The 25460-nt window shown below is 43.6% G+C and overlaps 1 protein-coding gene across 11 annotated transcripts in view; it reads right to left on the bottom strand.

Annotated features, from left to right (window-relative positions):
• The window catches only part of DLC1 (DLC1 Rho GTPase activating protein), a 530175-nt gene that overhangs the window by 4378 nt on the left and 500337 nt on the right, over positions 1–25460 (bottom strand). For 8 of the 11 annotated variants that reach the window (XM_063637785.1, XM_063637784.1, XM_055287572.2 and 5 more), the window contains 10 exons: positions 23230–23311; positions 15285–15348; positions 11846–13269; positions 10905–11081; positions 7610–7769; positions 7283–7481; positions 5119–5332; positions 3827–3941; positions 2448–2666; positions 715–932 (listed from right to left, as the gene is read on the bottom strand). In XM_063637785.1, coding sequence (XP_063493855.1) covers positions 715–932; positions 2448–2666; positions 3827–3941; positions 5119–5332; positions 7283–7481; positions 7610–7769; positions 10905–11081; positions 11846–13269; positions 15285–15348; positions 23230–23311 — 2872 coding nt within the window. The remainder of the gene's footprint in view (positions 1–714; positions 933–2447; positions 2667–3826; positions 3942–5118; positions 5333–7282; positions 7482–7609; positions 7770–10904; positions 11082–11845; positions 13270–15284; positions 15349–23229; positions 23312–25460) is intronic. The other 3 variants (XM_055287622.2, XM_063637789.1, XM_055287628.2) reach the window with 2 other exon arrangements.

Genomic DNA, 25460 nt, shown 5'->3' with positions numbered 1-25460 from the left:
TTTGGAATTCTTCTTTGAGTAATATCTCCAGAGAATTTATGAATTACACATAAATCAGCCTTAACCACATCTCCCTTGGGACTCAAATGTTATTTCCTGGCTTATTCATTCACTAGCTGTTTCTGACAAGAAAATCTATCCTAAAAGGGGCAAAAATCTGCTACCAATGAGTATATTCATTGGAAGGCGCCTCTCTTTCTGAGCTCAGTTACCAGAGTTCAAACCATTCTCAGTGAGGAACACACTGCTAGAATAAACGTAGATCTGTTTTCCATATTCGAAGGTGTTCACTACTTTTCTGGAGGCATACGTTTTGTTTTGTTTATTTAGAAACAAGGTCTTGCTCTGTTGCCCAGGCTGCGGTACGGTGGCATGCTCACAGCTCACTGTGGCCTCAAACTCCTGGCTCAAGGGATCCTCCTGCCTCGGCTTCCCGAGTAGCTAGGACTACAGGCATGCAACACATCTAGCTAATTTTTAAAATTTTTTTGTAGAGACAGGGTCTTGCTGTATTACCCAGGCTGGTCTTGAACTCCTGGCCTCAAGTGATCCTCCCACCTTGGCTTCCCAAAGTGCTGGGATTACAGGTGTGAGCCACCATATGCCTGGCCTCTACTTTAAATAATTATACCATCTTGTAAGATCAGTGACATATAGACTTGGTTCATATATAGAGTCATCCTTGTCACAAAAAAACAATTGGGAAGCGCTCACCTTAAAACAACGTAGTCTCGAGCAGGATGAGGTGCCATACTGTTTTGGACATACTGGTAAATTTCAGTTTGGCTGTCCAGAATTTCAATCACTTTTGAATCCAACAGGTCTACATCCCAGAGGTGCTGTTCTTTAAGTAGGCGCTTTAAGATTTCCTCTGGCACAGCAGGGACTTCAATGATTGACCTCCAAAGCCTCAGAGGGGGTCCTTCGCTCACCTGGAAAGAGGATGTATTTTTCAGTGCCAAGGCAATCCATACACACCTAGTTTTTGAAGTCAAATTGTTAGTTAGACTAACAATTTTAGTTACATAAAATCAATGTTAATTGATTATATAAATGATATAAATAATACTATATAATCAATATATAAATAAATATTGGGGGCTAATAAATCTATGACTTAAATAGGCTGCTGTCCCCAAGTATATTTAAGAGCAAGCCAGAAAGCGAACAAAAGCTGTTGTCAACTCTGGTCAAAATGATGACATTTGAGCCTGGCGCAGTGGCTCATTCCTGTAATCCCAGCACTTTGGGAGGCTGAGGTGGGCAGGTCATCTGAGGTCAGGAGTTCAAGACCAGCCTGGCCAACATGGTGAAACCCTGTCTCTACTAAAAATATGAAAATTAGCCAGGCATGGTGGCGGGCATCTGTAAGTCCAGCTACTCGGGAGGCTGAGGAAGGAGAATCACTTGAACCTAGGAGGCAGACTTTGCAGTGAGCCGAGATCACACCACTGCACTCCAGCCTGGGTGATGAAATCGAAACTCCATCAGAAAAAAAAAAAAAAAAAAAAAAATTGTGATGTTTGTTTTGTTTCTCTGGGACCTATATCAGAGTGCATGCAATAAAGAAATATCAGTCACTGGCCGGGCATGGTGGCTCACGCCTATAATCCCAGCACTTTGGGAGGCCAAGGTGGGCAGTCACAAGGTCAGGAGTTCGAGACCAGCCTGGCCAATATGGTGAAACCCCGTCTCTACTAAAAATACAAAAATTAGATGGGCGTGGTGGCAGGCACCTATAGTCCCAGCTACTCGGGAGGCTGAGGCAGGAGAATTGCTTGAACTCAGGAGGCAGAGGTTGCAGTGAGCCGAGATCATGCCACTGCACTCCAGCCTGGGCAACGGAGCAAGACTCCATCTCAAAAATAAATAAATAAATAAAGACAAAAACATTACATATTTGCACTCATTTCCAAAGCCTGCAAGGCCACCCAGGCTACTCCCATTGTTTATTTATTTTCAAGATGGTAGAGGCGGCATCAACATATACCTCCGATGGACCTGTCCTGCTGAGCCTGACAAGATGCCTCTGCTCTCAAGAGGTTTACCAGTCCTAACTGGAGTTAATTTCCCCCTAAGGGATCCCTGCTCATTAAAGGGCCAAGAGAACAGTAACTAAGAACAGAGAAGCGTGCAAAGGGATTCTGACCAAATTATGGAAAAATCGAACATTCTAGGGAAGTCTAGTGTGATTCTGTAGAGCCAAAGGACTTCATTAGAAATAGTTGAAATCCTCTCCCAAGTGTTACATAGGATAAAAATGACTCTTCCTTTGCCCAACTGCCACTCTCACCAGGGGGATCTGACTCACCTGGGTGCCCAGCTCTACAAAGGAGGGTGTGGCCTACAGATCCCCAGACAGATTAGTTGGCAAAAGCGTGTTATCTCTGACGGACCCAAGCTTCGACTCCTGGACTCAACTAGCCAACAACAGGGTAAAGCCTTACCTTCTTATAGGACAGCTCAGCCTGCTCCGAAGTGGAGTAGCTGACCCAGCCTTTAAACTTCTCTTTGACTTCTTTAAACAGGCCATCCACACAGTCCTGGAGGAAGTGTTGGTAGTCAGCTGAGTCATCATTACCCAGGTGCCCGAGTGCTTCCAGACTGAGGGGCTTCAGCTCTTGTTCGGTATAGGAATTACGACATCGGCTCATTTCCTCAGGAACCTGTGCGGAACATGACAGACAGAAAGGAGGTGAGTCCACCTGTACTCAATCTCAATGCCCATCAGTGGAAAAGGCTGGGTAGGAACAATGGCCTGGTCCTTAAAGCAGTGCAGCCATCTTCCCGCCAGAGGTGGGCTATCATGCTGACCTCACGTGGTATCACGAGGATGTGAACAGATCACCTCCATAAATATATCTGAAATCTTATTCCCATGTAAGGTCTTTGGAAAGTTAGAGTAGGGGGAGTGAATTACATTGATCAAAGCAGGTTTCTCAGATAGGGAAGTGGATACAGAAGTTTAATTCCAGATAATTTGTTGCTTTTTTTTTTTCCTTTCCTTCTCTTTTTTTTTTTTGAGAGAGAGTTTCATTCTGTTACCTAGTGGAGTGCAGTGGCAGAATATTGGCTCATTGCAACCTCCACCTCCCTGGGCTCAGGTGATCCTCCCACCTCAGCCTCCCAAGTAGTTGAGGCTACAGGTGCGCACCACCATGCCCGGCTAATTTTTAAAATTTTTTTTGTAGAGATGAGGTCTCACCATGTTGCCCAGGTTGGTCTTAAACTCCTGAGCTCAAGTGATCCACCTGCCTCAGCCTCCCAAAGTGTTAGAATTACGGCCGGGCGCGGTGGCTCACGCTTGTAATCCCAGCACTTTGGGAGGCCGAGGCGGGCGGATCACGAGGTCAGGAGATCGAGACCACGGTGAAACCCCGTCTCTACTAAAAAATACAAAAAATTAGCCGGGCGTGGTGGCGGATGCCTATAGTCCCAGCTACTCGGAGAGGCTGAGGCAGGAGAATGGCATGAACCCGGGAGGCGGAGCTTGCAGTGAGCCGAGATTGCGCCACTGCACTCCAGCCTGGGCGACAGAGCGAGACTCCGTCACAAAAAAAAAAAAAAAAAAAAAAAAAAAAAAAAGAATTACAGATGTGAGCCACTGCGCCCGGCTGCTTTTCCAAGTAAAGGGACAATTTCATTAAACATGATTAACTCTAGCTGATACATTATAATATACGTAAATAAGACATTCTCAGGCTATTTATACCATCTCCAGCTGTGGAAAAGTTCTTCAGGTAAGACATGAACAAGTATCAAGCCTAAGATTTTGAAACTATTCACATTATCCTTAATAAAGGAGCCAACCTTCTCAATTCCTTACCTGGAAAAGCTTCTTGCACTCGGCGATCATATGGGCCAGCCCTTGAGTGGCAGCTAGGTTTTCATTCAAATCTTTCTGATCTGGTTTGCCCAAACTTTGTTTTCTTTGCATTACTCTAAGTAGAAGAAATACAGGAGGGGAACAGTTCAAATATTTATATATTTTTCATCCAGGTATTATTCAAGGAAATCCAAAGAAAAGAGAAAAAAAAATTTTCACTGGAATCTGTTTATTGTTAAGTGGATTAAGAGTGTTTTTACTTTGGTCACCAGAGTATCTCAGAGTTTTGTCAACAACACATAAAAAACATTAAAGAGATATGCTTCTGATGAAATCCAGGTGATTCAAACCATTTTATTAAATAGGTTCCTATTGGGAACGGGGCAGCTTGTAGGGGCTGTGTTTGCATGGTGGGGGAGCAGCTTCTGAGGAGTATGGGAAAGGAGTCCCTGGGAGTTGGAGTAAAGGGTGTCATTGTCTTTACCTGCCTGAATACACAGGCCCCTCCCACAGGTGAGGGCTAAGTCCATTGTTTCCTTGAGCTTTTGTCTTCTTCTTCTTTGATCTCTCTCCTCTACTCATGTCTAGTTCTGTATCCCATTGCAATTGGAATGCCCCAGTCAACTTTAAGAACTATTTAAATGTGGCCGGGCGCGGTGGCTCTCGCCTGTAATCCCAGCACTTTGGGAGGCTAAGCCGGGTGGATCATGGGGTCAGGAGCTCGAGACCAGCCTGGCCAACATGGTGAAACCCCATCTCTACTGAAAATACAAAAATTAGCCGGGCATGGTGGCAGGCACCTGTAGTCCCAGCTACTCGGGAGGCTGAGGCAGGAGAATGGCTTGAACCTGGAAGGCAGAGGTTGCAGTGAGCTGAGATTGCGCCATTGCCCTCCAGCCTGGGCAACAGAGCAAGACTCCATCTCAAAAAGAACTATTTAAACATACATTTAAACATTGTATGACTTTCAGAAGCAACCTAACCTTCACTAGCATAACTAGGCCCCAGGCCGCTAGCTAAGAAATACTTTTCAAGTTCCTTTAGAGCTGAGGAAAAGGATCAGTTCGATGGATTTAGTCTGTGGGGGTTAAGTCCAGTGAGACTATTTTCTCATGCATGCCAACAGACCAGTCTCAGGTATGCCTTTATTAGCGGTGTGAGAATGGACTAACACAGCGGTCTAACTTTCTTGCTTGTTTCAGGAAAGAGTCCCACAAAACCACAGCTACAGAGAGTCCTAGGAAGAATGCAGGCTGCCCCCTGTCTGCATGCACCTCCCATGCAGCCCGTACCTGGGAGAGGAATTCTCTCTCTTCAGGGTGTTGAGATGGAAGAGAGAAGGTGCTAAGCACACGGCCAGGTTGGTTGGGGTCATCTGGTTTTCTTTTACGGCTGCTGTGACATCGCTCAAGAAATAAAGCAGGGTCTGCAGAACCTCCCGGTTCTCGTCAGGCAGCAGCATGATGGCAGCCTTGATGGCCTGCAGGCGCTGGTCCTTGGGCACATCTGCACGACACCAGCACTTTCCCCGTCAGCTTGGTGAATTTGCACGGACATTGCAAGGAAATGTCCCAGAGCAAATATCGGCATCAAATACCTCAGCCCAGTACTGAACAAGCACTTGTAGAAAGTGCACTAGAGGTTAATACGGTAAAAGTTATGAATTGCCACCGGCGTCACTATCCTCAAGTATTTCCTGCCTCGTGAAGGAGTGAAAAAATTTTTAAACACCCACAGTACCCAAACACTCTTAAATCCACCTCAGAGTTCAGCTCTAGAGGATGCCTGTTCTTTTAGTTTACAGAACAGTTTTTTCTTTCCTAAGCATGAAAAAAAAATCCCTAATTTATCAATGTCAGTTACTGAAAACTCTATACATTTTTGTTTAGTGTCTGTGAAAAACCTTATCTGAGATATGTACAAGAACTTAAGAACAGAGATCTCTCAGCCTTGAGTACAAAATGTTCAGTATCTCTGAAGATTTCCGTGAGTTTAACTGATTTGTTCATTCTTGAAGGGGGAAAAGCTGCTAAAATATTCAGTTCTGAACTGAAATGAACTGAAAATATTCAGTTCAGTTCACTTAATACATAAAATACACTGAATTAGTAATTTCTTAAGTTTTAGAAAGCATGCTTGAGAGGCTGTTATGAAAATGCATGTGAATATACAAATACATAAAAATGCAAATAAACCCATAAACAATCTACATGTAGAAAATGCTAATCCCGATCTTCAGGTCTCCTTGAATAGACAACTCTTTAAAAGAGCATGTGGTGGAAAAATCAAGTCACTCAAATGTAGCCCCATAGGACAAACTGATTAAACAGCTCCATGGTTACAACACATAACAAATACCTTGGCGAGGAAAATCTGACCTGTGTTTTTATAAAATATGAAAGGATGAAACAACTAATGAAATAATCCAGACCAGCTCCATTTCTCATAAAATAAAGTCCACTGTGCCAGTCCTAGAGACAATTTGAGTGCTAAAAGAGGCTGCTTTTAAATTACGTTGCTGTAATACCACACTGAGCCAAGAAAAACACAAGGCTGTAAAAGCTGTAATCCTGATCTTGATCATTAATTTAGACAACTGTTTTCTTTAAGCTTTACATAAAAGTAAGAAGGACAGGGGTATTGTTTTCCCAAGTATTTCTGGCAGAGACTGAGATGAATAACAGAAAAAGATTATTTATTCATTTTACATAAGATAAAACACACAGACACCTGTGAAATTTTAAATCCAACAGCCCTGCAAGAGGGGTGTGAAGCAACTGAAATTTCTGTAGACAAGGTGGAGACAGAAAGAGATCTTCGTACCTGATCTGTATCTGACCAGCTCACATAACACTGTTCTAGAAACTAATGAAAGTCTAACTTTTCATTTTGCAGGTAAAAATGTACAGTTGCATCAGTCATTAGAGACTGGGAAATTTATTTTCACATCATTCAATAATTATACAGAAACCTGTTCCACAAACAAGGTGGCAAGGAAGAAAGTGATGACATGGGTTTCCAACAGGTCACCATGCAGACTCTCTTGTCATAAGAAAGCTATCAAGGCCAGGCGTGGTGGCTCACACCTGTAATCCTAGCACTTTGGGAGGCCAAGGTGGGAGGATCACTTGAGGTCAGGAGTTTGAGACCATCCCGGCCAATATGGTGAAACCCTATCTCTGCTAAAAATACAAAAATTAGCCGGACGTGGTGGCGCCCTCCTGTAGTCCCAGCTACTTGGGAGGCTGAGGTGGGAGAATTGCTTGAACCTGGGAGGCAGTGGTTGCAGTGAGCCGAGGTCACGCCACTGCACTCCAGCCTGGGTGACAGAGCGAGACTTCATCCCTCCCGCCCAAAAAAAAAAAAAAAAAAGACAATGCTATCAAGGAAGCTACAAGCTTCAGTTGGTCCTATTTTTCCCCAGTGCCAACAATCTTAAGATCAAAGGACACTCACATTGGTAGATCTGTAGAAAGGTTTCCGAGAGTTTGTTCGTCATTAGTGGCTCAGGAAGATCTCGAAAATACTGCTTCAGCATGTCTGCCACGTCATAAGCAGACTGTCCTTCGTAGTTGACACAGTCTATGGCACCTTCATTCATCTGGCGCAGAGCCTGAATCCGGGACTTGACCCCCGATTTTCTGAAGAGCCCAACCTGTGTGAAGAACAACACTAAGTGTGGGTTACATTCACACAGACGCCGTGTTCACACCACACAACCAGAAGAAGCTGCATGTAATCCGAGCTCCCCTGAGTACGCGGACCCACAGGCAGCTCTCTCACCTGATCCAAACAATGGTTCCGGAGGTATCGCATGGCCTGCTGGATGCTCTGAGGCAACGGCTGTCCTGTGCGCTGCACGTTGACCGTCAGTGGGACCCCGAACACACTCCGGTCCTTGTAGTCTGGAACCTTGATCCTCTTCATGAACTTGGGCATGGCCCTGTTAAAGAATACAGAGATGGTGGTGTCGGGGAAGACATGTTCGCTTTTCTGTCTACACTTGTCCAATTCTGCAGGTAAACCCTGTGGGCTCCAGATCTATGCTAATATGGTGGCTACTTAAATTTAAATTAAACAAAATGACAAATTCAGTTCCCCAGTGGTACTGGCCACACTTCAGGTGCTCCTTCGTCTTTTGTGCTCAGTACCTAATGTATGGGCCTGTGCAGATAAAGAACATTCGTATCATCCAGACAGTTCTACTGGACAGTGCTGTTCTAGATCTTCTAAGAGCGGGCGTTGTGAGGTCCAGTCTCATTTCCTCAGTTAGGAGTGTTCTTCCACCTTGAACCTGGAGAATTGGGGTCTACAGTCTTAAGGAAGCTGATGGATTTCCTTACAGAATAGCGGTATAGGAAGGAACAAGCAGAAAACAACATATAATACCCTAATTAGGTGCATCTGATAGAGTGTGAAAAACAAGATCCCTTTTGTCTTGAAAAAAGGATAAGAATCACTTCTGAGTTCTTGATGAGATCGAAAGCATTTAGGGTCAAAAGGTGCAGGTAATACATGGTGGGAAAACAGCAATGAGAGCCTAACACAATGGGAGCCAACTCCAGAGCTCAACAGTGAATGACCTGAAGTCAAAATAAATTCTGCTGCTGATGACCCGGAGAACATTACATCTTTAGGTTTCTAAAGGAAGATGGAAAAGGAACAATGGGGGTTTTGTGAGCCGACCCCAGGCTCCCTGGTGTCCTGAAACCAGGTCCACCCCAGCAGTATATGCAACAGCAGGAAACCCATGTCATGCATTTCAGGCTGTCAAGCAGAAATTCCAGCTCTCCAAATGACCTCTCTGAACAGGACCCGAAAGGGCAAGGCCAAACAGGAAAAGAACCTTGTGTAGGATTCCTCCCTGCTCCACAGATCCCACCATGTGAGGCTTTTACAGTCGGTTTTGAGTCACTGGAAACACTGACCAGAACTCAAGAAGTATTATGGACTTTCAGATTCTTGAGGGTTTGGTGGGATGGGGGTGGGCAACTCAGAAATGAGAATCTAAAATATGCAGTTTTAAATAGCCAGCGGGGAAAATATTACTCTAAGCACAGAGGAACTCCAGAGAAGACAGACCGCTTTGCCTTTTGAATGCTCACCGGCAGCCATGGCATGTTACTGTTTATAGCTCCAGGAAAGGTAAAACGAAAGAGCAGAGTTAAGTTTGTATTTCCATACAGTTAAGTATATGGTATCATGGCTATAAGTGTGTATAATACTCGCTTTGTTGGGGGAGAAAAGCCCGACGGCGGAATGTGAAAAGAACACATTACGATCCCCACAGAGAATCTGAAGCATGTGAGGATAAACCGGTCAATACTTATTTCTGTCATTCAGAACAAACAACTTCTGTATTTAGCAAGGCTCACATAATAACAGCCTTTGAACAGGAGGTGCTTTGATGCCGAAGTTAAATCTGCTATGAGTCCTAAGGAGAGGAGGAGCTGGAGACAGAAAGAAAAGTTCCCTTGCTTTGCCGACTTTCTCAAGCAACTTGGGTTTGCTACAGAGCGCTACTAATGAAATGGGCGGCTTCTCCATTTTTATCAAATACGGTAGTTGTGCAACTGGATAATAAACACTCAGATTACTGAAAAGACTTAAGGATTCCCAGCTGACACTGAAAAATGCACTGAGATGTCAATCTAGAAACATTTCTCTGCTTGGTACACTAAGATGTACCCAGATTAGGTGATATCCATGACCCATCTAGCCTTACAGTTTACCCCTCACATTCTATATACTAAGAAGCTATATTTTTCAAAGTAATTATGAACAATTTGTACAATGCATTTCATCTCTACATTTGAGTCTATAATATGTTAGAGTAGTGAATTCCTTAAAATAATTATTCACTGTTTGCCAGTCTTTGCTAGAAAAAAAGTAACCTGAATTCTTTAGCACAGGTACATGCTACAAATATTCACATCCAAATTTATTATTATTATTATTTTTGAGAAAGAGTCTTATTCTGTCGCCCAGGCTGGAGTGCAGTAGCATTATCTTGGGGCTCACTGCAACCTCCATCTTCTGGGTTCAAGGGATTCTCATGCCTCGGCTTCCTGAGTAGATGGGATTACAGGTGCATGCCACCCCACTCAGCTAATTTTTGTATTTTTAGTAGAGATGGGGTTTCACCATGTTGGCCAGGCTGCTCTCAAACTCCTGGCCTCATGTGATCCACCTGCGTCAAGATTCCCAAAATGCTGGGATTACAGGCATGAGCCATCATACCCACCCCAAAATGATTTCTAAAAACAGGCATGAATAGGGTTATAAGACCAGGTACTGTAAATCAAGAATTTCAAAGATGGTCTCATTATATGTTATTGTTTTCCTCCGTCCAAAAATATGATCTGATACTGTGCATATATTTACTTGTAGTGGATTATTCTTAATATTGGGAAGGAGGTGCCTATACCACGTGATGCAAGAGTAACGCATTCTCACCCCATCAACTGGCAATCTGTCACTCAAAGGGCTGAAAACTCAATCAATCAACCCACGCTGATAATTTCCTAAGACTCCACTGGCTTCAATAATATCAAATGTGGCCTCAAGAATACAGAGAGTGGCTGGCATGGTGGCTCACGCCTGTAATTCCAGCAACTTCGGAGGCCGAGGCAGGTGGATCTCGAGCCCAGGAATTCCAGACCAGCCTAGTTAACATGGTGAAACTCCATCTCTACAAAAAGGAAAAAAGAAAAAAAAAAACAAAAAACTAGCTGGGTGTGGTGGAGAGCAACTGTAGTCCCACCTACTCGGGAGTCCAGCCACTCTGGAGCCTCAGATGGGAGAATCACTTGAGCCCAGGAGGTCAAGGCTGCAGTGAGCCGAGATCGTATCACTGCACCACACTCCAGCCTGCACTCCAGCCTACGTGACAGAGCAAGACCCTGTCTCAAAACAAACAAACAAACAAACAAAAATGCAGAGAGTGATTGCCATAGGATGACAGATGAAATATATTAATAAAGGAGAGAAGTGTCATTTTTTACTGTGGGGACAACCTCAAGGAGCTGACCAAAAATATCATTTTCAGTGACAGTTGACTGATCATTTAAACTCTTACCAGCTAAAACCATGCTTGTTAGAAGGTGTATATTTCTCCAACAGGGCCGTTAGCTTTAGGAGTGAGTATTTCTGCAGCAGGTTCATCTGGGCCACAGACTGGCAGTTAATCTGTAGTGATACAGAGTTGAGGCTTGGCCGATGTGAGCTCTGGAAACTGTGCCATCTCAGTCGGTGCCTGTGAGAGAAGAGGAGAGGAAAGTGAGTGTGAAGCCTTATTTGATGTTATTTATTTTATTTATTTTTTCTTGCTCTGTTGCCCAGGTTGGAGTGCAGTGGTGCCATCATACCTCACTGCAGCCTTGAACTCCTGGGCTCAAGTGATCCTCAGCCTCCTGAGTAGCCAGGACTACAGGCCTGTGCCAACACATCTGGCTCATTTTTTAGTTTTTCGTAGAGATAGAGTCTCCCTATGTTGTCCAGCTTGGTCTCCAACTCTTGGCCTCAAGTGATCCTCCCACCTCAGCCTCCCAAAGTATTAGATTACAAGTGTGAGCCACTGTGCCTGGCTGAAAGGCTTTTTAATAGGTAGAAGCAACATTAGCAATGGGCTGCTTCCTGGCATCTTATCTTAGGAACTGAGAGGACTTGATTTCTATCCCATGCTTTAATCCCCATTATGGGAAAATATACACAATATAAAGTGTACCATTTTCACCATTTTTAAATGTGCAGTTGAGTGGCACCAAGTTCATTCCCATCATGTGACCATCTCTGCCAATCATCTCCAGAACTTTTTTCATCTTCCCCAACTGGAACTCTATACCCATTCAGTCATATACATTTTTTGAATTTTGGTGCTTCTTGGTCTAACACCTTCCTTAGGAATGGACATGGCTAAGAACGCCAGACTTAATCCCATTTCCTCCCACAGAACAAGCACAGGCAATCTCTTTCTGACCCCCCGTGCCCCACACCTGGAGGGGGGAGAAAAGTTCTTACCTGTTGGACCTGGTTAGGGAAGCCCCAACCCCAGAATCCCTTCTTTCCGGGATGTCGGAGGGTTCTTCCGGTTCATTCAGGGAGTTGCCTGTGCTGTCCAGGTCGCTGGGTGTGGTTCGGTCGTTGTCCACATCCAGGTGTATCTGTTTTGGAGAGGATGGGCAGGGAGAGACCGAATCCAGGGCTGAGTCCGAATCTCCCTCATCAGAAAACTTCTCCGACCACTGGTTGACTATCCGCTGCATCCCCTTCACGTGGTAGAGGATGTCGTCCAGCTCGGGGAAGATGTCCTCGTTCTCCAGATCCGCCAGGTCCCCTGAACTGGAGTAGAGGATGGAGCCCGGCACGTTGTCGTAGATGCTCAGGCGGCTGCTCATGGAGCTGGAAGAATTGCGCCTCTTCAGTTCCTTGGGGCTGTCGCTGCTGTTTTCCCTCCTGAGGCTGATGTGGCCAGGGCCGTGGAAGCTTCCCGTCCTCCAGTTCACAGAGCCGTTATTCCCCGAGGGGGAGAAACTGCCATTGGTGAGAGCTTTGGGGAAAGTGCCAGGCTTGTGATCTTCAGGGATGTAGAACACTGTGTCCTCTGGGTAACTCTCGCGGTTCTTAAAGTTCTGCTCCATCACGTTGTTAAATGTTGACTGACTGAAAGGATCGAAGCCCTCTAGGTACATGCCCACCCGCTTGTTGCAGGCACTGAGGCTCCGGGTCCTGGTAACGGGGCTGGGTGTGCTGACCGCGCTGCTGGTCTCCGACTGGCTGCTGCTGCTGCTGGTCTGCGTGGAGTTGGAAACGCTCCTCTTTCGTACCATGGGGACGTTGATGCGGTTGCCGTTGAGGGCAGAGATCTCCACGCAGTTGAGCTGCTTCAGCTTCTCCTCATCCATCCCCTCTTGCAGGATGGGCCCGCTGATGATCAACCCCAGCTTTGAGGGCGCTTTGTGCTTGCTGTGGTGGGAGCCCTTGAGCTTCAGGCTCTCCATCCGTTTCAGCAGACTGCGCGTCTTGGACTTGGCAGTTTTTTCGTGGCCTTTCATGCTGAAGCTGAAGCTGGACAGTTCCTTGGGAGACGGCAGGCTGCCGAAAGAGTCGTCATTGCCTGCCAAGTTGCTGGAAGAGCAAACGCTGATGACGGAGTTAGTCCGGGGGGTGGCAGCATCCTCGCTGGGGGGCGCGTGGCTGGGGAGGCTGCCAGTGCTGCTGAGGCTGCGGACGGAAGACACCTCCTGGCGCTCGCTGAGGTCCATCAGCGTGCCTCCGGGGCTGGGGCCGTCCTTTGGGTGGGAGTCGTCTGGGGACCCAGGGACTAGGTCTTGTTTTGGAGAAAAGACATCAAACTCTTCAAGCCGGGACCACCTCTTGCTGTCTCTTTGGAAAGTCCATTTGCCACTGATGGCACAAGGCTCATCCTCGTCTGAATCGTCACTCTGCAAAGACAGAAAGGAGCCATTCACACACTGGGACTGGCTGCCAGCAGGGAGCAGTGCATGAGCAGGAGGCTGCTCATAATATGCCAGTAGTATCAATTTCCCCCTTGTACTTCATGATTTTAATTTTAAAGTTTTTTTTTTTTTTTTAAGAAATAGGGTCTCACTCTGTTGTCCAGGCTGTATTGCCCAGGCTGGTTCTGAACTGCTGACCTCAAGTGATCCTCCCGCCTGAGCCTCCCAAAGTGCTGCGGTGACAGGGATGAGCTACTGTGCCCAGCCCCACTTACATATTCTTTTCCTTTTTAAAATTTTTTGTAGAGAGCAGTAGTCTTACTATGTTGCCTAGGCTGGTCTCAAACTCCTGGCCTCAAGCGATCCTCCCATGTGGGCTTCCCAAAGTGTTGGGATTACAGGCATGAGCCACAGTGCCCAGTGTTTTGTTTTGTTCTTTAAATAACAAAGATGTATTTAAAGAATTTAACAGGAGAGTGCCTGACCAAATGTTGCAAGTTAAATAAGAACTATTTTATGGAAACTCTGGGATCCATAGGCTGTTCTTTAATTGCTCACAGAGGAAACCTCTGAGATGGTGAAAATTCCAGGCATGCAAAATATTTTGAACTGAAGTCAGCAATGAGCAGGACTGCCTCTGGGCTGCCTTCCCATTGTGCTGTCTTTTGTTGGTGTATGTTTATATTCCCTCTTGCAATTAAAAAGGTAGTTTTCAAACACTAAGAAGAGTGGCAACTTAAATCTCTAGACACTAAAAATGTATAAGGTCTCCCACTGGAGTAAAGGGGCCCTGGATCAAGGTGGGTCATCAAGCAGCTTCAGTCCACTAACAGTGCTTTGGAGACTCTTACCAGTACCTTTTCTTCCCCTTCCCCACAAGACATGAGGGCTAGCGCTCAGGCCACAGCTGCCCTGTGAAGTTTCAACCTCAGTCACGCTCCAGCCAATTGAACAAGGCTTCACCAATACCCAGCCCTGACAGCTCGCGGCATTCATAACACTAAGGAACGTCTTTGCTGATTATGCCCGATTTATGTACAGGACTCAGGGATAAGCTGTCACACGGACTACTGCATCTTGGCCTTTTCGGCAGGATATCAAAGGGCACAATTCGGTATGATACATGTCTTTTCCACTGGTGTGGAAAATATCCTACGGCCCGAGTTTCACAGGACAATGAGTGGAAAGCATGGAGCGCTGGCTTCTAGGGCTCTTCTGCACAGCTCAGTGGGCGCTGAGGTTCCAGTTCATTTGTTTAAAAGCTTTGACTCCCCAAGAAGGCAACTTTTTGCAGCTCAGGGATTCTGGCATAAATAAAATTTGAACCCAGAAGTCAGAAATATGTTTTTTGACCAGACTCATTCCTGTTTACTCTAATTTGTGACACTTACTCCCAGTACTACACCCACCTCTTCTCCTAAGATCTCATAAAAAGTCTTCACAACTCACATGCAGAAGAAAATACCACCCAGTTCGGTTCTGTACCACCATTTGACTAAACTGTGTGGGATTTCCTGCCTTCTCCTCTTCCTCCTCCAATTCCTTTCCTCCCTCCAAATCTCTTATTATTCTTCAATATTGCACAAATCAGCCTTCACTTTCACCTCTACAGCTTTGAAGCACAGTTATTGTTATATTTGGGAAGACAGAACAGCTGGAAATAAACTTCAGTTTATTTCCTCTATAAGCAATGCAAAAATCCACTGGAATTCCTTAAGCATGATCCCTTTATTATGTAATAGGCATTGAGTTAATAATTAGGCAAAATAATAGCTGATGTGATCAGGTCAAAAACAATAGATAAAATAATGTAATGGGCTAGTTGCAACTACTGGCTTCAACTACATAAGGCTATCAAGTCTAGGCGATACCATTCAAGATGTAGATGCTTACGGAACAAGAAACTAAGAGTTACAGAAACAAAACCTATTACAAAACACATCATTCACTTTTTTGTTTGCCCCTTCCCCCCCATTCTGTTATGCAATTTGTATACTCACTCGTTTCCGATGAGGACTAATTTCTAGCTTCATCACCGCACATTTGTTTAAAGTATTTAGACGCCTATAGAGCAAAGAAATAATGTTAACAAAGATAGGCAACCACTCTCTAATGAGTGGATAAACACCTGTTTTTAAATAATTCATATATTTAAGTAGTTTCTTGGAGCTCAGTAATATCTAATACCTAGGGGAGTATTAGAAACTTCTTTAAAAAGTGAGTCGTTTAAAAAAATAGCTCACGCCTGTAATCCCAGCACTTTGGGAGGCCTAGACGGGCGGATCACGAGGTCAGGAAATCGAGACCATCCTGGCTAACATGGTGAAACCCCGTCTCTACTAAAAATACAAAAAAACAAGTCGGGCCTGGTGGCGGGCACCTGTAGTCCCAGCTACTCGGGAGGCTGAGGCAGGAGAATGGCGTGAACCCGGGAGGCGGAGCTTTCAGTGAGCCAAGATCGCGCCACTGCACTCTGGCCTGGGCGACAGAGTGAGACTACATCTCAAAAAAAAAAAAAAAAAAATTAAGTAAATAAAAATACCTTTATGTTTCTTACGTTTTTCACTTAAATTTTTATATTTTAGTGTGAAATGGCACACAGCTATGATACTGTCAAGTCTCTCTGATTCTTCAACTCTCGATGCGTTGCCCTTACTAAGAAAAATCATTCTTCCGATAACTCTTAGGTTGAGCCATAATGGACTGCCACACATGGTGCCAAGACAGAAAAGTTTGTGACTGGGCACAGTGGCTCATGCCTGTAATCCCAGAACTTTGGGAGGCCGAGGCAGGCAGATCACCTGAAGTCAGGAGTTTGAGACCAGCCTGTCCAACATGGCAAAACCCCAACTCTACTAAAAATGCAAAAATTAGCTGGGCGTGGTGGTGGGTGCCTGTAATGAAAGCTACTCGCGAGGCTGTGGCAGGAAGAATCGCTTGAACCTGGGAGGTGAAGGTTGTAGTGAGCCGAGATTGTGCCACTGCACTCCAGCCTGGGCAACAGAGCCAGACCCCACCTCAAAAAAAAAAAAAAGGAAGAAAAGAAAAGTTTGTGATGTCTCCTTTCATAGAAATAGAAACAGCGAAACAGCAGCAAAGAACCAAGTAGAGTTTTCGGCAAAATAAACAGTGTCTTGTATTTCAAATCAAAACTCAAATTTAAAAAATTAGTTTTAGTTATCTCCGATGAATCATAATCTTGGAGAGCCTGTTTAAAATTTTAGAGTCCTTGCACAGAATGGAAATTGAAGCCCTCTTTAATATCCAACATTTAGAACAGCTTCCTGTTATAGGACAATATAATCTGTGCTATAGTCATGGCCATAGGGCAAATGATCATTTAAAGAATTTGCATACTGTAACTTCAAGGATCCAAATCTTACCGGGTTCAAAATTAAGCACTCAGGTCAGATTCTTTTTGCAACAGGCATCCTATTGTCATTTTGATACCAATACTTTGACCTCTGCCAAACAGCAATATCAATTTAAAATTAGGGAAATTTAGTTTCATTGAAAATAAAATACTTACAAAAAACCCCCAAAACCTCACGGAGAAATAATGCAATAGTTGAAAAAAGAAACACTTTGAATATGCTGAACTAAACGGTATGTACAAAAATGAATGACAGCCCTTCAAGGCCCCGATTTTCCTGCCATCTCCCAGATGATCATCACTTCGTCTTACTCAAATGAACCTGTAATGTGTCTGTTTGCCATCTGCTATCACCGGTTTCCCAGTTTTTCCTATGAATTGCAATTCTTACATTTTCATAAGATCAGATCATTTAATTCACACAAATTCCTGGGAACCTTGAGACCTCCTCAGGGCTTTATCTTCCTGATCCTGTTCTTGCCATTTGCCTAACAATGTTGATGCAAGAGAACAGAAAGTATTTTCGCCTGCCTGATAAGCCCGATTTTGCCTTCATAGCTTAGGTGGTAGCCTGTTTATAGAATAAACAAAGACAGCACAGAGCGCCGAGGTTCAGAAAAGTTCTCTCTGTTGATGGGGAAGAAAGGAAAACAAATAACTAAGAAAAAGTCTGCATACTTTAAAATGAGTGGATATAAGGTCCCTCTATTGGGGGTATCAATTACTTAAATGACATACACTCACAGTGTTTTAGTTCTCAAATGCTTTCAAGATTTAAAGAATCCGGAATGGTTACAGTTAGTCTTAGGTCTGGGTTCCATTAATCAAACCTGTAATCAAATACTCACTTGACTTCATTTGGGCTTTAATGGTTGAATGGTGTTTATAACCAAATTTACTAGCCACAGAGGCCTATGGGGCTGGGGAGGGGTTTAGCTTCACAAACTCTAGATTTTAGTCAAACAAAAAAGACCCAGGAGGCCAGTTCTATAAAGGTCAACATTATCTTTTTATGTTGGTAGCACCAAGCTAATGGCATTACAGACCAAAAGCCCAGAGTTATACCCTAGGGTTTCTGTGGTTTTCATTTGTCCCAGAGGACCCCCAAAGAATGTATTCTGCTGGGACCTTATTTCCTTACAGAGACAGTACTGATATCAAATCATAGTTCCAGCTACAAACAAGGCCTACTGCAGGCCAGGCACTATGCCAGGCACTTCCTATGTATGACTCCATCTTCCCAACAACCCTAGGTACAGATATTATGATTAACCTATATTTTACAGATGAGGAAATGGAGCTTGGGGAGGTCACAGATCTTGTCTAAGTCCCCACGATTAAAACATGGTGACTCTCAAACCCAGTAACTTCTGTGTTCCTTTCTTTTTCTTCTTTTTTTTTTTTGAGACAGTCTTGCTCTATTACCCAGACTGGAGTGCAGTGGTGTGATCTTGGCTCACTGCAAGCTCTGCCTCCCCGTTTCAAGCAATTCTCCTGCCTCAGCCTCCCGAGCAGCTGGGACTACAGGCACCCGCCACCACGCCCAGCGAATTTTTTGTATTTTTAGTAGAAGTGGGGGTTTTCCATGTTGCCCGGCTGGTCTCGACCTCCTGAGCTCAGGCAATCCACTCACCTCGGCCTCCCAAAGTGCTAGGATTACAGGCATGAGCCACTGCACCCGGCAATCTGTGTTCCTTTCTAACATAAATATTAATGGTAGTAATAAATGAAAGCAACTTACTCCTAAAGGATTCCTCACACAGTGGCTGAAATGCTGGCTTCGTAACCCATCCATCCAGAAGCCTGGGCCTTTCCCATCCCCCTAAGGACCCTCCCAGGCTCGGCTCCCCGGGAATGTGTCCCTCTTATCTCCTGGGCAACTTCTACCCTGCTCTGAAGAGGGAGGAGCACAAGGCTGGCCTATCAAAGTTTCAAGAGCTTCTCTGCCTGGAGCTGCAGGAACCCAGATAAAAGCACAGCAGGTGGGGACCTGGGCCCCATTGTATTCAAAGTAAAAACAAGCCAAAAACAAAGAAGAGAAGAGAGAGAAGGGGAAAAGATACAATTTTCTAAGTAAGATTCTCACAAATAAAAATGGTTACAATTCTTGAAGATATTTTCTTGGAATCTGTGCAATTGCTTTAAAAAATTACACGCTACTCCCAGCCTTTTCTTTTCTTTTTGAGACAGGGTCACTCAGGTTGGAATGCAATGGTGCTATCACGGCTCATCGGAGCCTGGACCTCCTGGGCTCACGGGATCCTCCCGCCTCAGCCTCCCAAGTAGCTGAGACTACAGGTATGTGCCATCATGCCTGGCTAATTTTTTTTTTTTTTTTTTTTATAGAAATGGGTCTTGCCATGCTTCCCAGGATGGTCTCCAACTCCTGGAGGCTCAAGTGATCCTCCCATCTTGGCCTCCCAAATTGTTGGGATTATAGGCGTGAGCCACTGTGCCCGGCTACGTGCTTCCCTTTTAACAGACCAGAAATTTTGACAAAGTTAAAATCTGCTCTAAGGTGGGCTGCTTTGCATGGCTCAGGCATCTGATGGACTGCTTTACAACAAAGTGCATACTGCAGATGACAGTGTGGAAATCTATTTTTCATTATACAACTGTCACTTGATGTACATAATTCTTTGCTGTGTTTATAGAAGGAGTCATTTTTAATTCCAAAGGAAAATAGCAATTTGGAATAGTTTTCAGAAGCTGTAGAAAGGCAAGCAATAGAAAGAACATTTCACAAGAGGTATCCTGGTGGTGAATCACAGTTCACAATACTACCTGCACGTGCTTCAAGACAAAGCGAATCACTCCTCCAGGATTACTATTGAGTGTAGCTCTGATAATCTTGGCCTTATCATTGGAATTGCATTATGTAGTAAAGCTAGCAAGATCAGGCCAAAGCCATTTCTCCAAGGGAACAGATACATGAACCCCTTGCAGTGTGAATGTAAAAATGCTGGTTAGCAATCTAAATGCAAAAAATCTATAGTCCCACACTTGTAACTTTTGGTTATTGCCAAACTTTATATTTAAGACAACGTCATTGTTCTCATAAAACCCACTAAGTCTACAAGTCTTCTTGCCCTGAGTAGAAAAAGAAGCTCCTACTTGCTTCTTGACCAAAGGAGCTGTAAGGTCTGTAAATGTCACAGGTACATAAACACTCTAAACTAAGAATAATGCTCGAGTATATATGAGATCACTTATAAGATCCCTGCATAAAATATGGTCCAGTACAAGGGGAGGAGGTAGGTGGGAAAGATTTTGTAAAATGTTTAAGCTGAATTTCTGCAACCATATTACTACATGTATTTAAAATCAACTGTTCAGAAAATATCAACGAGGCAAAGACAAAAGTCTATAAAAAGTCTTGTCAGTCTAGAGAGAACTTCCAAATCACAGGGCAAAATTTCAAATAATACTGTAGCTTCGTTATTTGCTGGCCCTTGAATTCCATAGGCCAAGAAGGTATTTGGAAGAGGCAGGTCTAGCAAATGAAGTGACTATCACATCATCAGTACAACAAGCATCTCAACTACGCTATGCAGCTGACAGCTCAGAACTTGTAAGGTGTTTTAAAGAAAGGTGCTGGCTGGGCGTGGTGGCTCACGCCTGTAATCCCCAGCCCTTTGGGAGGCCAAGGCAGGTGGATCAGGAGTTCAAGACCAACCTGGCCAGTATGGTGAAACCCCATCTCCACTAAAAAAAATACAAAAAATTAGCTGAGCGTGGTGGTGGGTGCCTGTAATCCCAACTACTCAGGGGGCTGAGGCAGAGAATTGCTTGAACCCGGGAGGCAGAGGTTGCCATGAGTTGAGAGCATGCCACTGTACTCCAGCTTGGGCAACAGAGCAACACTTCATCTCAAAAAAATAAATAAAAAAATAAAATAAAGGAAGGTGCTTGAAATACACCCGACAGAGGTCCCTTTTCTTCTGAACATTTGTTTAGGCCTCTCGAAAGGGGCATCATTTTCATGAAAAGTCCATTTATGTGGACATGAGGACAAGAGCCCTGAGGTTTTCCATTACAAACCAGTTGATGACTACTACTGTGAATTCTGAAGAACTTCCTTTTTTAAAAAAGAAAATCCAACCCTAGGCCTTTCTGCACATACTCAAATTTGGGCCTGATAATTTAATTTTTAAAGCGCTCTGACATCCATCACTGCATTTCCTATGAGATGTTATTCTATGCAGGAAAGAAAAGTGAAGCCCAACTAGCATATGTGGCAGAGTCTGCTTCTTCTAGGCTTTTCTTTTCACCAAAGATCTCGCAGCACAGACTTATTCGCTTCAGAAAAAGGTGGCTTCTCAAAAGGTACTCAGAGCCAGTGTAAATTGCAAAGTACAGAGGATACTTTTCTTCCCAGAAATGGAAAACAACATTTCAAACTGATATTCTGAAAAAGTATTCAAGAATTTAATCATGACCCTTTGGCCTGAAATGCTGCAGTGATATTTTTATGACCCAAGAATTCCTAAGCTATTGCTGCTGTCCAGAGTGCCCGCTCTCTAACTGGCTTAAAATGTGTGAAATGACGTAATGCTTAAATATTTCCTAAGATGCATCTCAGAAGTGACCTCATGCATATGCATGATCACCAGTGATGGATTGAAAACAGATTAATTCTGCTCCACAGCTAAGCATGAAAACATTAAAAAAATGTCTGCAGTAGTTCATATTCCAGATGCGGACTCCTTCCCCTCCCGAAACCGCATCTGTGACATTTTTTCATTCCTGATGATATAGTTATGATATTACATTCCACAGTGAAGTTCTTGGAATTAGGTTTGTTTCAGAAAATGGGTACATACCCTGTACATTTCTATCAGTCATTTAATTGGACTAGAAAAGTGACAGTGTTTCTGTGGTTAAGAGGACTGTTTTTTCCTCTCTTAAACCATGAGAACTACCATAGTCCATATACTATTCTAAATATCCCATCTGTCTGCCCCAAACCACTGCTTACTTTGGCTGCTTCAAATAACACTGTATTATATGAGAAAGGCAGAAAACAGAACTACCACTGCTTTCTTTGCCTACAAAGAGGAAAGAAATACTGGATGTCATTCTACCTTCATGATGTTTTTTCAAGTTAAAAAAAAAAATACTGAGATGGGGTGTGGTGGCTCACTCCTGTAATCCCAGCACTTTGGGAGGCCGAGATGGATGACTGCTTGAGCCAGGAGTTCAAGACCAGCCTGAGCAACATAGCGAGACTGCATCTCTACAAAAAATACAAAAATTAGCTGGGTATGGTGGTGTGCACCTGTAGTCCCAGCTACTCCAGACGCTGAAGTGGCAGGATCACCTGTAGCTGGGAGGTCAAGGCTGCAGTGAACCATGATTATGCCACTGCACTCCAGCCTGAGCGACAGAGTGAGACCTTGTCTTTAAAAATAAAAAATTAAAAATAAAAAACAGAACAAAAAAAAACCAGGCTGGGCGCGGTGGCTCACGCCTGTAATCCCTGGACTTTGGGAGGCTGAGGCGGGTGGATCACCTGAGGTTAGGAGTTTGAGACCATCCTGGTCAACATGGTGAAACCCATTCTCTACTAAAAACACAAAAAATCAGCTGGGCGTGATGGTGGGCGCCTGTAATCCTAGCTACTTGGGAGGCTGAGGCAGGAGATTTACTTGAACCTGGGAGGTGGAGGTTGCAGTGAGCCAAGACCGCACCATTGCACTCCAGCCTGGGCAACAAGAGTGAAACTTCGTCTCAAAAAAACAGAAACAAAAACAAAAACAAAAAAACCCTGAGATTAAAATACTTATTTAGTTTCATAATCAAATTAACCTATGTGAATTTTGTCTGTGTATAATTTTTCCCCCAGAATTCAGCTTTTAGGGATTTCAGCTTTCGAGAAAAATTAGAAAGGATGAAAACTTAAAATGAGTAGACATGTCATGAAGAGCTTGAAAGGATTCAGTGTCCCATCACTGTCTGCTACAGGTTTTATTACTTCCACCTCACTAAAACCTATAAGCTGCCTCTCAGCTTGAACACCCAAAAGCACAATGATCAAGAATTTCTGACAGTTTTATTCAATTTCACATCATTTAACTGTCTGTTGCCTATATGTTAAAGACCGTGCCGAGTTATTTTACAGCCTTATTTCGTCCTATCATTATTTTATACGAGGCGAAACTGAAGAGGTAGAGAGGAGCTTTCTTGGAATTCAAGTGATGCTCCTGTCTTTATATGCCACTCCCCATTTATTCCTCTGAACATGCTAAATTTTTTCTAGCGTACCCTTTTAGGAAAACTTAATCCAAGTTTCCAAACTACCTGAGAGTTGTTACTTGTTACACCAGTTATATCAAATACGGAATGCTATTGTTTGAGTACTTCCTAGGACAGTGTGGATGCTATCTTAATGGCAATACTAAATAACAATATTTTACTTAATTTTTAATTAAAAGGTCTATGATCACTATATGGTTTGCCAATAAAGACCTAACACAATTAGCAAGAACAAAAGCAAACGAAGCCTATCTTAGTGATAAGTACTGTGTTCTTAAAAAATCAAAAAGGAAAACACTCAAAACGTGTCCATTTACCTGCATAGAGCCTCAATGGCATCTCTGTCCAAAAAATCATGCTCTCTCTTGACCAAGGAGATATCGATGGGGAACAGGAAATCTGTCAGAAAAATAAACAAATGTATTCGTTGAGCACCTATAACCCAGTTTGCCAAATAGCCCAGTTTACCAAAGCGGGGAAAAAACTCTTCAGCAATGTACCGAGCACCTACTATAGGACAACTCATTCCCCATCAAGTTCTATGGGACTATAAGGCAATTCAAGCCAATCCTGCATCGCTGTCCTAAAGGAGCTTCGGCTTTAAAGTGGCGGAAACTCAAAATATTGCTTCTGGTCAAGGAGAAGTGGTTCAGAACATTGTTATACCTTTAAACAAATCAGCAGGCAATAAGCCCCCAGTCGAAATTATAATTTAAGCCACAATGACTGTCAGAAGAATGCTCCCTTTTAATGTGGCTGGGCCGTGTGTATGTGTGTGTGTCTTTGCTCACGTGTGATCAGGGAAAAGGTCATGGAAGGAAAACTGAGCCACAGAAAGATCTAGAGAACAATGAAAAGTGGTAGGAAATGGAATGTAATCCACTCACGTGGCATCAAGAGCTAAGGAGAATTCAAGATATGCTTTTTAAAAACAAATATTAGCACTGCATTATGGCCTTGCAGGAATTGATATAACTCCCCTAAAAAGAAAGGGCTAGCTATAAAGTTGCTATAGAACAACAGAATCTCATATCCTTTAATCTGCAGAAGAGTTCATTCAATTCTCTCAAGACAATGAAGAAGCTGTATCAGAACTGAAAACCAGAGAGGGGGAAAACAGTCAACTCATTGGAGGAATTCCTTTCTCTGGACTGCCTAAAAAGATCCCTTGGTAAGTAAATATACCCAAGAAAAGGAGAGCAGAGGTAGCCACTGTGGAAATTTACAACAGCTCTGAAATTGCCACTGGATAAAGGCAAGTTATCACCCTCTTGGAGTTCCAACTATGAGGGCAAATCATGGGCCTCCTCAGTAGAATGCTACTAGAATACCACGAGGAGGAGTGTCTCGGTGTGGGTAACTCTTCGGACCAGACCTGGGTGAAATCAGTTATCACAGCAGGAAACTAGAATCACCACAAGCTAAAAAATTCTCTTTGGCTGGGCTCTGTGGCTCACATCTATAATGTGAGCACTTTGGGAGGCCCCAAGGAGAGAAGATCATTTGGCCTCAGGAGTTTGAGACCAGCCTGGGCAGCATGGCGAGACCCTGTTTCTACAAAAAAAATTAAAAAAAAATTTATTGGGCATGATGGCACGCGGGCTGTGGTCTCAGCTACATGGGATGCTGAGGTGGAAGATCACCTGAACCCCTGAATTTGAGGGTGCAGTGAACTCTGATTGTACCATTGCACTTCAGCCTGGATGACAGTGAGACCCTATCTGAAAAAAACAAATAAAAAATTAAAAAAATCCCTTTGGCCTTCAAAATGGATAATGCCACACAGTGGAATAGACAAGGCTGTCAGCAGTTTTGGACATGCAGGTAATTAGTCCTGTTCCAGCTCCTGTGGGTGCACAACTGTTCATTATGTTTTTATTGTTTCTTATGATCACTGGTTTTATGGAATGATACGGAATTCCTTATTCTTAGTAATCTATTTTCTAGAGATAATATATCAGAATGAGTATAAACTTATAGTCTATCCTTTTTTTTTCTGAAGGCTACAGTTGGATTATAGACATTGTTCCGTAGATGATAATATAGGCAGACCAAGGAAGTAGCTATAGTCCAGAGATTTATGAATACATAAAATTTAGTATCACAGAATTACATTTCTTCACTAATTTATAGACCAAAACTCTCTTAGACAAATGATTCGTGGAACCATCATAATGGAAATAGAAAGACTTATAGTCAATGGAAACTAGAGCATTAGTAAATGAACCAAGACAGGTTGTAACATTGTTTGAAGGTTGTGACACTGCATTTTGCTTTCTGTTTGTTTGTTTTTAAATTTTTTAAATAGAGATGCGGTCTCACTATGTTGACCAGGTTGGCCTTCAACTCCTGGCCTCAAGCGATCCTCCCACCTCAGCCTCCCAAAGTGCTGGGATTACAGGCATGAGCCACCATTCCTGGCCTGTATTTGACTCTGAGTACACACCAAGATGAAATAACAGAGCTGATATTAAGGAATATTTTTTAATATTTACAGAGTATAACATCAGATCTATAAATGTAAATTGAAATTTTCATATGCCTGTTA

Source organism: Symphalangus syndactylus, chromosome 1 (genome assembly GCF_028878055.3).
Source record: "Symphalangus syndactylus isolate Jambi chromosome 1, NHGRI_mSymSyn1-v2.1_pri, whole genome shotgun sequence".
Lineage (NCBI taxonomy): Eukaryota > Metazoa > Chordata > Mammalia > Primates > Hylobatidae > Symphalangus > Symphalangus syndactylus.
This window is presented reverse-complemented; position numbering and strand designations above follow the sequence as displayed.